Source organism: Zingiber officinale, chromosome 2B, assembly GCF_018446385.1.
Source record: "Zingiber officinale cultivar Zhangliang chromosome 2B, Zo_v1.1, whole genome shotgun sequence".
NCBI lineage: Eukaryota > Viridiplantae > Streptophyta > Magnoliopsida > Zingiberales > Zingiberaceae > Zingiber > Zingiber officinale.
The window spans coordinates 27,744,791-27,758,155 of NC_055989.1; the positions used below are offsets into that span (position 1 = coordinate 27,744,791).

General features: G+C 32.3%; 1 protein-coding gene across 2 annotated transcripts in view; it reads left to right on the forward strand.

Annotated features, from left to right (window-relative positions):
* The first annotated feature begins 6,016 nt into the window (after positions 1 to 6,016).
* The window catches only part of LOC122045524 (symplekin-like), a 44,707-nt gene continuing 37,358 nt past the window's right edge, over positions 6,017 to 13,365 (forward strand). For both annotated transcript variants that reach the window (XM_042605774.1, XM_042605775.1), the window contains exons 1-5: positions 6,017 to 6,427; positions 7,552 to 7,711; positions 11,875 to 11,967; positions 12,307 to 12,406; positions 12,540 to 12,702. In XM_042605774.1, coding sequence (XP_042461708.1) covers positions 6,312 to 6,427; positions 7,552 to 7,711; positions 11,875 to 11,967; positions 12,307 to 12,406; positions 12,540 to 12,702 — 632 coding nt within the window. In that variant the 5' untranslated portion in view covers positions 6,017 to 6,311. The remainder of the gene's footprint in view (positions 6,428 to 7,551; positions 7,712 to 11,874; positions 11,968 to 12,306; positions 12,407 to 12,539; positions 12,703 to 13,365) is intronic.

The window sequence follows — 13,365 nt, forward strand, 5'->3', positions numbered from 1 at the left end:
TATATATAATTCATCGTTTTATAGATTTTTATTCCCCCCTAAAGCAGTAGTTAAAATTCTGATTACTACTAATTTCTTATTATAGATAAATTTAGAGTATTATACTTTAAATAATATCCTGAATCTAGGAATTTTTTATATTTACAAAACATACATATAACATGCACGCAAAAATATTATTGAAAAAATTTATCAAACAAAAAAATTATTTGTTTATGAGCATATGGATAACATGAAGTTGAAACAAATGAAGACATGGATGGGGTCATAGTCGAACATAGTTTTTATTGAGCTGAGGGTGCCTCTAACTTCAAACTTAATCTTATAAATCTCGATCTTTATCAACTCTGAAGCCCTCAGTTTTTATCTACACAAGGGTACCTTCAAACACTCTGAGGTGCCTCCAATATTCCGAGACGTCTCTAACGTTCTCCAGGGTACCTCTACGCCACGAAACTTTATTTATAAACTTTATCTCCTTAAGGACACCTTTGACCTATCCGGGGCGCCTCCACTTGAGCTTTGAGGCACCTCCCTGTAACTTCTAGGTGCCTCAGACATTGTTCATTTTAGGCTAATTTTTGTCATTCAATCCTGCAGGTTTATGTTAGTCTAATAACAAACAAATAACTTATAAAAAAAGTTAGTATATTTATAAAATAATTATTAATTAGATCATATCTTTCTAAGACCAGGATCTAGTTATAATCTCAGCTTAGACATCCAAAATGACTCTAAGCTAGATCACGCCTATAGCCCCACTGGGACTCATCCTCATTAAATCACTCTCTTCTAATAACTTACCTTCACTTAACATTTGCAGTCACTTGACTTGTCTCTTGATTCACCAGGACTTCCTGCCAATTGTCAAGTCCACAGATCCAACTGGACTTCAGCAACTGTTAGGTCATGCTGACCCAGTTAGACTTCTTGTCAGATATCAGGTCATACCTTGACCTATTTGAACTTTGTGTCAGTTATCAGGTCCTCTAGATCCGTCAATTTCTACACACTCGGTAATGAGGTTAGACAAACATAATATTTACTTTTAATCCATTTATTATTTATCAAAACCTAAGTTTGACCATTGGTGCTAACTGTATCAACAGTTTGAAAATTTTTGATATTAAGTAAGTTAATAACCTTTCATACTAGGCTCTAGGTACTTATTTTAATCCATATAATATCTTTTTCAATTTGAATACATGGTTAGGATATTCTAAGTCTTTAAATCCAAGTGATTTACCTACATATACTTTTTTTTTATAAAACCATTTAAGAATGTAAACTTAATGTCCATTTGATATAACTTGAATCGTTTATGTGTTGCATAAGCTTACAACAATTTAATAGATTCAAGTCTAGCTACTGATGTATAGATTTTATCATAATTTAGGTCTTCTACTTGACTAAAATCTCAAGCTACTAAATGAGCGCTTTATTTCTCATGACATTTCTTTTATCATCTAATTTATTTTAGAAAATTCTTTTAGTATCTATAATAGCTTTGTCTTTTGTTAGAGGTATTAGGTCTCAGACATGACTTTGTTTAAATTGAATTAGTTCTTTCTTGCGTTGCTATTATTCAATTAAGATCAAGCAATGCTTCATCTATAATTTTGGATTCAAGAGTTGATATTAGTGCAACTTGACTTGTATTTCTATAAAGTGATCTTGCTCTAACTCCTTGATTGAGATCACCCAATATTTGATCAGTTGGATAACTTGGGTTGATCCTAGATGTTTTTATAATTTGATTATAGTCTTCTTCTTCTTGTTAATTTTGTTTTTACCTTATTTCATCTAGATTGTTTCTTGTTTCCCTTAAGTCTCCCCCTAAGCTATTGGTTAGTTCATTAAAGCTTATTTCTTAATGTAATTCAGATTTTTTTTAGTGTTATTATCTTCATCAAAAGTCACATTAGTGGGTTTGCCAACTTTAAATGTATTTTTATTATATATTCTACTAGTTGTTGAATATCCAATAAAAATATCTTCATTTGACTTAGCTGTGAATTTTCCTAGATAATCCTTAATGTTTAATATATGTGCTTTACACAAAAAAATTAATAAATATTTTAATGATGGAATTTTATGATCATAAAATTCATATGGTGTTTTATTTTGAGTTTTATTAATTATAACTCTATTTTGTATATAACATAATGTACTTATTGTGTTGGTCCAAAATTAATTAGGTAATTGAACATTATTTAGCATGGTTCGTTCCACTTCCGATAATGTTTTATTTTTCTTTCTATAATTCCATTTTATTGATGTGCTTTTGGACTTAAAAACTCATGATGGTATCTATTTTTTAGACAATATTTATTAAACCTATATATAATTTTCAAATTCTCCTCCATGCTCACTTCTAATTCTTTTAATCTTTATGTCTTTTTCATTTTCTACTAATTTGCATAACTTAATAAATTAGTCAAATATTCCATCTTTATGTTTTAGAAATTTTACCCATATAAACCTAAAGAAGTCATTAATTATTACTAAACAATATTGATTACCATTTAATGGCTTAGTTCCATGTGTATCAATAATTCTAATTATAGTAGTTCATGAATTGAACTTGTTCAATGTTGATTAGTTAGTTTATTTGTTGATTTAGTTTGTTTTCCTTGTTGACAAATATTACAAACTTTGTTTTACGATTTTTTTAATGGCTAGTCATTCTTACTTAATCTTGATACATTTCTAAAGTGAGTGTAAGGTAGTCTATTGTACCACAACTAAATTTCCTCTTACTGTGTCAAAAGACACTTAAGTGAGGAGCTAAGCAGATTAATGGTATAGATGTTGTTTTGTCAATTTTTTTAAAGCTATATCAAAGCCTTTAATTAAACATTCGTTAAAGTGAAATTCTATTATATATCCAATATCACACAATTGACTAATATTAAGTAAATTGAAATCAAATTTATTAATAAGCAAATTTTATGAATAATAAAATTCAACTTAGGTTCAATATTACCTAACCTAATTACCTTTAAGTTTTCTATTGTTTTTGAAGGTTACTGATCTTAAGTAGTTCTTGAGTTTTAACTGTAGGGATCTAGTGCGCTAAACACACGAAAAGCACAGTGAAAATTTTACTAGATCCTCTTCAAAAGATCCATGCGAAGGAAAAACTATCATATACTAAGCTTAATTAGAGGGTTATACCTTTGCTGCATGCCCTTCACAATCCTGGCGGCAACGTTTCTTTAGATATAGATCTCAGTGTGATCAAGCGGTCACACCTCTACGGTATCCACACAAACAAGCCTTCATTTGTCTCATAAACTCACGAAGTGGAGAAGAAAACCACCTAAGGTTGTATAAGCAACCAAGAAAGGAGGTTTTGGTGGAGGAAGAAGAAGAGAAGAAGACCAAAAATGAACACCTTTGTTCACTTTAAGTTATGGCCGAAAATCAATGAATCACGCCTTTGGTACTCTCATGGAATATCAAAAGTCCTTGTGTCTTTTGATCTTCCTTCATGAATTCAATTTATGAAGAGCCTCTTAATCTCTTTCATGAATTGACTAGTTATCTTTCATGAAGAGTCTTTTTGTTTTCCTTCTAGAATTCAAATCAACATTTGAAATGATCATTTTCGAAATTAACCTTTCATCTTCCATGGTGAATTCAAGTTCACCCACTCATTGATTCTCATGGAATTTCAAATTCAATGAATCACTATTTCATTAATTCGAATTGACTCAATGAGTCTAGTTTGAATTATACTCAATCTAATAATTGGATCCAATTGAGTCTAACTCAATAAGTCAAATTCATATTAGACTTAATCCAATTAATATATCTCCAAATCTACTTGTTCTTTGTGTGTGACCCAATAGATTTTCATAATGTTGGAAATGTATCCAAATCAATATTTAAATACATAAGCAATGAATGACATCTAGTAAGACATCATTGTTACCCAAGTGACGAGAATGTCGAGATTCAATATAACATTTCCATATCTATTATCTTGTATGACTTGGCTATTCTATTCTTAATATCTAGATTGATCAATGAGACATAGAACGTGTCATTCTCTTATCAATCTTTGTGTTTCTTGATTTCTAAGTAGACACACTTAATTAAATAAGCTCAATATCACATATTGACTTATTTGAGCATGACTATGCTCTCTTGTGTCCTACAAATCAAGGGGTCTATAGATATCACTTCCGTCGTATGGAAGGGATAGATCTCATCTATATCACTCACATTCTTCCGCATAAGTTATTGCATACCCAGTGATCGGCTGTATAGTCCACCTTGTTGTATGTGACGTTTGCCGATACCAAAGTATATAACACCTTATGTAGAGAACCGTAGTTACTTTAAGTCTAAGGACTATTGATACTAATAGTCACATGAGAATGTTATAACACTCATATAATGATCCATGAAACATTCTCATGGTGGGTCATTCAGTATAAATTCTCTAATATATACCCATGTGTCAACCTGGTATCTCATATTCATGACTTGTGAGATTAAGTCATCCGTTGACCTACATACTAGTCTCATCGCATTAATATTATCCTTGTATATTAATACTTGACTAGGAATAATTAAGAATAGTGTTCTATGTATATCTACAATGTCTCACTATCAATTCAATAAATTGATATATTGTAGACTAGAACCTACTACCCTAGGACATTACTATACTTATTCATTCGACACTGAACTGAAATAAATATAATGACCAATTTTACCTTTTATTAGTAATGAAATATGATATAAAAGGAGTCCTTTACAATCATGTCATAATTAGTACTAGGGCTAATACTAACATTAACTTTGTAATTGTGGCAATCCTCTCAATGGTTATCCCATGTGATGTGGACTGGCGGCCGACATTCGCTTGCATGACGTAATCATGCAGCGTGGTGGCTGTCACACCCTATGTCGGTGGTTCGTACGAACTGTGACCTAATGCGCAGTGGCTGCCGCATGCCGCCTTGCTATTGCTTGCAGCCACTGCATTGGTCTCAGCTTTGATTGTCTTGGCCATTGCTGTAGTGTCGTGGCCATCGCAGTCTTGGATAAGTTTTTTTTTTTCACTGTAAGTTGCATATGTCCAATTAAACTTTATTATTTTTCAAAAAATATTTACTGTTTTATTAATAAAGTTATTTTTTAACATGATATTATTATTACAATATTATATATATATTTTTTCTGGACGTGCATACAACTTGATGTTTGATTGAAGTAGCAATAAAATCTGGTTGTCTAGGTTCTTAATTTTCGATATAGTTTCATCCCAATTAGTCTTTTAATATAATATATATTTTTGGAGAATGATTAACTCAAATTTGCATTATAAAAAATGTTGATATCTTTTCATAAAATACAGAAAATATGTTTATAAACCGTAGTTGAATGTGACATAAAAAATAATATGCAAACTGAACTTTAGTGTATTTATTATTTATAAACTGAACTTTATAATTATTTATCACAAAAAAAAGGTCATTTTTTAATTACTCGTTTCTGGCTTTGTCGAACATAGGTACAACTATGCATGAGATGAGGTAACATAAACAATTAGTTTATGAACTAATAGATATTGGTGAACAATAATGTCAAACATTGACCTCACACCGCCCAAGATGCCTTGCCAAAGATGTAGTACTAGAGCTCAGTAGCTAAAACTTCAATTAAGAAATTAAAAAAAAGAAACAATCTAAGAAAATCTAAAAACTATTTGGGATGAGTTACTTTTATATTTTATAGTATCTATTAAATTTATATAATTTGTAAGTCATATACTAGTTTTAAAAAATTTATATACTTTATTTTAAATTTCTTTTAATATTTTTTTAAAATTATAATTTATATGAAAATTATTATATGACTTTATTTAGGCATCTCCATTAAATAATGGTCTTATGTATCTATTTTTTTAAATTTTTTTTATAAAAAGACTGTTGCTTTAATTTTTTTTATAGATTTTACTTTATACAAAACGCAACTGGATAACTGGACGAGCCTGCAAGAATACCCACGGATTGAACCCAGTCCCAATCGCTCGGCCTCCGCCTCCGCCAATTTAAAGACCCGTCCCATCTTCGCCTTCCGCCATTCTCCCTCTCTTGCCTTCTCCTTCCCCACGCGATCCATATCTCCCTCGCTGGCCCTTCTTCTTCCTCCACGGGGGAAAGCCGAACCACCTTGACATCGATCGACGCGGCCAAACCCTAGAAGCCGCCCGACGAAGCGGCAGCCACACCGTGTCCCCTTCCGTCGGTGGAACCGTTTTAGGGTTCTATTTTGAGGCTCGGTGCGTACCACCCATGGCCACCGAAGACGGTGGTGGGATGGCCGAAGGTTTTGAGGCTTCAGTTGAGGGACGGGATGCCCTGCCCGAAATCGGTGTTGCGGTGGCCAGAGATTCCCTTAGAGCTATCGAGTAAGATGTCGCGGTTTCCCCTTTTGTTTATTTTTTGTCCACGGTACTCTGTGAGTGTCTATAATCGGATTTCGGTTTGAAGCCGTGGGTAATGATTAAATTGTTGAAAAAACTCTAGGGATTGTGGCCGAAATCTGGTTGTCATGATAGAAAAATATATTACTTTTGAACCCTTTCATACCTATTTATCCCCTAAAATAACTTCTTGATGTGATGCATATGTGTAGTTTTATTTGGTGTTTCCCTTCCCTAACAACCTAAGTTTTGCTCTAAAGTTACATTCAAGAAGTTTAGATCCATTTATTTTGATACACACACACACAAACGCCACGTCGAATTATATTTGCTGTGTTGCTGATCATGGGAGAATATTGGATATTGGATATGTCAACTTAAACATTTTCACAAATTGCCCAATTCTTCTACATTCTATTTATCCATTTTTTGTAATAAAATGGAATTATTTGAGGTGAATTTAGTGGCAAGGTCTTGGAAGGAAAGTCCTGGTGCATTAGCCATATCTAGACCTTGTCTTAATGAGGTTCTGATTCATAGGTTCAATAACAAGAATAACAACCCGTGAGTTCTAACTAATTGGAGTCTACATGAATCTTGTATCCTGAATCTGTGGCTATATGCTTTTACATAATTCAAATTTAACTGCTCAAGTGAAAATATATTGTTGGGACCTTAGTTGAACCAAATTCTGTTCCATGTATGTTTTTTGGGTTGCCCTAGAGTTTATTTTACTTGTTGAAACCATAGATTTGCTGCCTCTTATACATTGCTGGTTGATCGTGTGACTGATTTAGTAAAGGCTATACTGGTTGCAAGAAAATTTTCCAAGTTTCCATGATGTTTGTCAGCCAATTAATTAATTGCTTGTTTTGAAGTTGATGCAATTGAGAATTCTATTGTGGTTTGTTTAGCATGTCAAGTTTTGATATTTGATTTGCCAGCCAATGAATGTGTTGCCATTGCAACAAGAGTGGTATTGCAATCACCTTAATGTACTTTGTTTGTCTTTCAGTTTGACGTTTTGAAGAAATAGCAATTTACTATTTGAATTCTCAATTCAATTTTCTTACTCTTTTAGGTACTAACAAGTTAGTTGAATTTGACAGGCTGTTGAAGGATCTAGGTTCCAAAGTGTCAGAAGAGTTAACTGTTCTGATGCCAAACCTGTTGACAACTTTGAGACATCCAGATTTGTTTGTTGTTAAACAGTCAATTTCTAGTGGGACGGCTTTGTTTGGTGCTGTTTTAGAAGAAATTGCACTCCAGGTGCTATTTGTAGAACAATTATACTACTACTAGAATCTTACGAAATTGTTCATGTAAATTTGAACCATCTTTGTTGTTTTGGTAATAACACTTGATTATTAGATGGTCACTCCTTGTCTAATTTTATGCTTCCATCCAGTATGTGTTTGCTACCACATTTGTGATGAGATTATTTGTCTTGGAATTTGACTGAAGAAAGGTTGGCTGACCATCAAGTCTATGTGAGTGTTACATTTTAAAAAGATACATTGTTGTATCTCAACCACGACTTTTACAAGCAGTTTCAAGCAGTAGGCGTTTGACTCACTACATAGTGTCAAGGTGGAGGCCTAGGCTATCCTTATTTTAAATAATTTTAAAATAAAATAGATTGATATAATGAAGTGGATTAGTCAATCAAAATCGAAATAAGTTTACAATGACAAGTAAACAACGCCAATAAGTGAACGCATAACAACGAAACATATAATATTTCACATGGCTATGAACATAGTTACACAAAACATATAAGTATATAACAATGTGTATCCAATCAAACAAGTTATCATAAATATAAATTCATAATTCTATATTGGCACAATGCAAGAAAGCATATAACAATATGACAAAATAAACAAGAAAGTTAAATTAGTGTTATGCTATAATATGATAACAAGTGTCATGAATCTTTATCACAATCTAAGTCTAGTCTCTCTAGGTGGAGAAAAACTATCAAAAAAGTTAAAATAAACTTAATGAACCCTCATAAACTTCGCCTTTGTACTGCTTAGACTACTTTTTCGAACAACTGCTTAAAGGGGACTGCTTGTTCACTAGGCAAAGTTGTTCCCTACTTAGATGGCTCTTTAGAATCATAATCTTAGACTGTTCTTTGGAACCATGATTTGAACATTATTCTTGAAACAACGTTGTTGCTAGTTGACATATTTCTATATTCATTCTACACCAAATTCTTTGACCACTAAAAGCTGATGTTTTATCATGCCAATCCCACTAATCTTTTTGTTTTTTCCCTTTTATGCTTTTATGGGGCATTGCAAGTCATCATAAAGAGAAGTGAAATTGTGATTCTACAAATTATCCTATATACAACTTCAAAATGACTACACAATCATCTAATATTGATAGTCATTTACTGAGGGATACACCTAAATGATGTTGAGCATGAGAATCAATACATTTTGTCATTGAATACATGCATTACAAGTTTAGACTTCATAATGTCGTTGATTTTGTCATTGAACTTGTTATAAGATAAGACTATTTCCTAATATTAGTCGATAGTTGCTTCACCAGAAGAATCAGGGTTTCACTTTAATTCATAATGATAACAGTGAGGAGGGAGGGTATTAGATATAACTCTAGCATGCTTGCACTTTGAATCAGTGGCTTTGCGTGTGTGTAAATCTCCTTACACTTGATGTAGTGTTTTGCAATTTCCTGAATCCACAAAATGCAGTAATTCAATCTCTCAATAAATTTATATCTTCATGCAATTTGGAATTCAGATTCAAAAGAAAATTGAGGCCCTCTAGTTTTGTTGACTGGACAATAAAAAAGTATTGTTGTTGTTTGTTCCATGATTAGAATTTTCTGTTGATATTTTTTTTAGGTTTTATCACTTTAACTGCTTATGTTTTAGTTTTGTTACAAAAATTGAAGCTTTGCTCTCGCATGCCTAGAACATACCAGTTCCTTGATCTTTGTGCAGATCCTATAATTTGGGGCTGTCTTTTCTAATATGAAAGTTCTGTGCTTATTTACATATTCTGCAATCTCAATTTAGATTCCATTAGTTAAGTCATAAGAAACTATTTTTAATGGTTTGCAATTGCTTCTTGGATCCTTCTCAACTGTTGAGTTTCATAATGATTCTACTAGATTATTATCCTTTGAAAGTGTTGGACCTCTTACTACTATTAGATAAAGCCTGGAATAAGTGGCATCTGTTTTTTCATCTTATTTTCTTTTTAAATTGAATAAGTGCTTCTGTGCCATGAAAAAATATCAAGCATACTCTAATCATTGTGTGTTCTTGTTATTATGGTAAAAGGTTTGTGTTATAACTTCATCATGCTATTTAGTGCAAGAGTTCTTATTTTGGCTGTCTAGAATATATGTAATGTTGGACTTAGGCCAGTCTAAGTCACCCTATCACGCACAAGGGCGAGTGTCAGTATAGATTTATTTCCTTAACTGCTTAAACTTTTGAGCATAATGCAGGGTATATAGAAAGATACTCGAATTAATAACCTTATTGTTCTCCAAAGTTGCCTTCCTTATTGAAAGGAGAAACAACTTCGTGTTGATGTTGGTGTAGGTTACTTAGTAGAATGCTTTTGTCAATATTTGGAACTTAGGTTGAAAGTAATCTGTTTATCTAGTTTCTTATGACAGTAGTCACTGTTTTAAGACCTGGAAGTTTCAGCAATGCTGAACCAGCTGTAGGTTAAAATCTGTGATTTTGTGTGGAAAAGGATTGTTGGTACTGAGCAGTTTCTGATAATACAGTTTTTTTTTTTAAAAATGGAATACCAAATATTGTGTCATCAAATAGCTAGTGTTGTAATTCCTTTGTTAACCAATGTTGTTATGACTTTTTATTTACTTAAACCAAATGTGGAGTAAGTATATCTAATCTTGAGACAGAACATTGATTACAAGTTGAAATTGTCATGATCTAAAATGTCCCTGTTCAAGCCACATAAATGATCATGTAAGCAAATCAACCACATATAGATAGGCAATCAACACATGTAGTTTAAAATTTACTTGGTTTTTCTTAACACAAATTTAACTAAACCAAATTAACTTTAAAACTGGAGCTACCTTGTTAAGTAGTTTTTAACTTGTAAGCTAACTTAAAAGTTATTTTGTAAGAGGCAAATACTTTCAGATATCGATACAAATATTTTTTAATATTCTAATGTTGACTGCATATGCCTTCGCATATTGTGCATGTGCTATGTTGTGGGTCAACCACATACTGCTTCATCTAATGTTCTTTTGGGAGTCGATGACTATTTTGTTTCCATGATCAACACATATAATATGACTTCTTCCCTAGTACATCTACCTTTTTGATATTTAATAAATATTTCTGTTTATTCTGTGTTTTTGGTTGCAATTGTTAAATTCCTATTGATGCCACAAGGAATGAAACTGAGTCTGATCATAGTATGCAGTTATATTTCTTCTTCAATATGGATTATTGACTACTACAACTATGTGCCAATTCGTAACTTTTTTTTTCAATAAAAATTCTTGTGTTTCTGGCTCTTAAATCATTTTCTAGTGTACGTAGTATGTCAGTTTGGAGTAAATTACATAGGCTGTTTAGGTTATCAATAATGGCGTTTGGCAAGTGTGATTTACATCTACCCACTTGCATCTGATTGACCTACAGAATTGTGTTATTGGTACATGGCAGACATTGCTCTAGCATAGAAATGGATCATGACTATTACCTATCTTGTAGATGGGCTTTTACTTAGTTTTTCAATCCTTGATATTAGGAACAAATTACCAGATGCATTCCGTTGCACAAAGTGGGTGCCTATAACAAAATACAACAACAATAAACTGGGAGTCCAAAGTATTTAGGGTCTTGCTTGAAGTCTATGTGAGACTTTTGCTGGCGATATCTAGTACTGGCCTGGCTTTATGACAATTATAGTGAATAACATGTCAATGTTCATGAGATTGTTGACATAGTTTTACAATGCTCATGACATAGTTTTATATTTAGAGGCTAATGCATCCCTTCACCTTTTCCATTCATGCTGAAGGTTGACATTAACAGTGTTGAAATGTTGCTAGAGTGTATATTTACTAGCTGTTACCTTCTGATCGTTTTGCACTTATGGCATAATGCTATTCAACATATCAATTTTAACTGAAGGCATACATATCAACTACTGGAACAATCTTTTGCACCATTTGATTATACAATGGTGAAAGTTTTTTCTTTTTTATTATTCTTTAGTTTTTAATTGTGTTTTGAGTATTTGAGAACATCATTTACCATTTTTTGGAGGCTTTTGCTAGTTTTCATCTTCTTTCTCTGCTCTATTGCAATTTATGATAAATTTGTTAGTTTGTTTTTTATTTCCTATTTTCCTTATTCATACTTTTATCATTGACACTGTTTCACTACTTTCCAGTTGCATGGTTCTGGTAAAATTGAGCATTGGCTTGAAGAGCTATGGTCTTGGATGGTCAGATTCAAGGACTCAGTCTCTGCAATTTTGATGGAGGTATCCTTCTATTTCTGAACTCTCCTGAGCTATTCTTTTGAATTATGGAAGTCAATGTTTTTACATAATACTTGGCAATTTCCTTTTGATTCAATTTAAATGCACATGTTTACTAGCATCTAGATTTTTAAGATCATGTGAGTTTTCATTGAACTTAATTAATTTTGCTTCATCAAAGAATACATGTTACATTGCCTAATGCACCACTGAATTTGATAATTGGAATTAATACTCTTACTATTTCCCTTTTTTTCCCCATTCTTTCTTCTCTCCTTTTTGTGTGATAATATCCTACTGGAATTTCTTTTGATTGACACTTCTTGGTCATTTTTCTTGTAGCCTGGATCTATTGGAATCAAGATGCCTGCTCTAAAATTTATAGAAGCTTGTATTTTGTATTTTACACCTTGTGAGGATAATGGAGTATCTTCTACTGAAGGTAACTTGTCAGATTCTGCATTCATCTACATTCCATTTCCAACTTTTCTTGGTTCTCTTCTTTGTAAAAATTCACGAGGAAATCTGTAATGTTTGGTACTGATACAAGGATATTCTTTCAATATGTTTCTCAGGAAAATTCATGAGATTTAATGTTTCACATTTGTCAAGCAATAATTCAATTCTCAATCCAGCTGTTCTGGAAACTGAAGCAGATAGAGCTCTTGACTTTCTTCTTGATGTTTTGCTGTCGGCTAATACCTTCTGTGGTTCTTTTGTCATTGCTGTAATTAACATGTAAGAGTTATATCAGTATTGTATCCACACTGTCTTATGTTTATACCGACTGCTGTCACGAATGATATATTCAAATCCTGCAAAAATTATATTTCATTCTGTTTATGGAATTTGTATATTGGTGTGACAAGACATACTCATGATTGCTGGCAGTAAGTGTTTGTTGCTCATCTAAATTTTGAATTTAATTATTCTTTTTGTCCTTTTGATGCGAGTACATTTATGCTCGAACGATAATATAGTTTTGAATGAATGCTGGGTAAGTAGATAGACAACATAATACTTTAGACAATCAATGATATTATGGACAGTTGTGATGGATAATCATGGGTTTGAACTGAAGGATGAAAGATTGCGATGTAGTGTATTCCTTCTGCAATACATTGTTTAGTAATGTTGTAACTTGAGATATCTGACTTGACTTTCTGTATTGAATGAGTTTGCATTTACTTAAAGAGAACAGATCGTGAATTTTTTTGATAATGTATAAACCATTAATTTTTAATGTCCTTTGAATACCTGATTTATCAAACTGGTTGTATGCATGGTTTGAAATTTCATACCATGCCGAGTGAAATAGTTGCATCAATTACCACAATTCGATACAATTCGGCACAAACAATGTCTCCTGTGTCATTATGTTAATTATGTCAATCAATATTG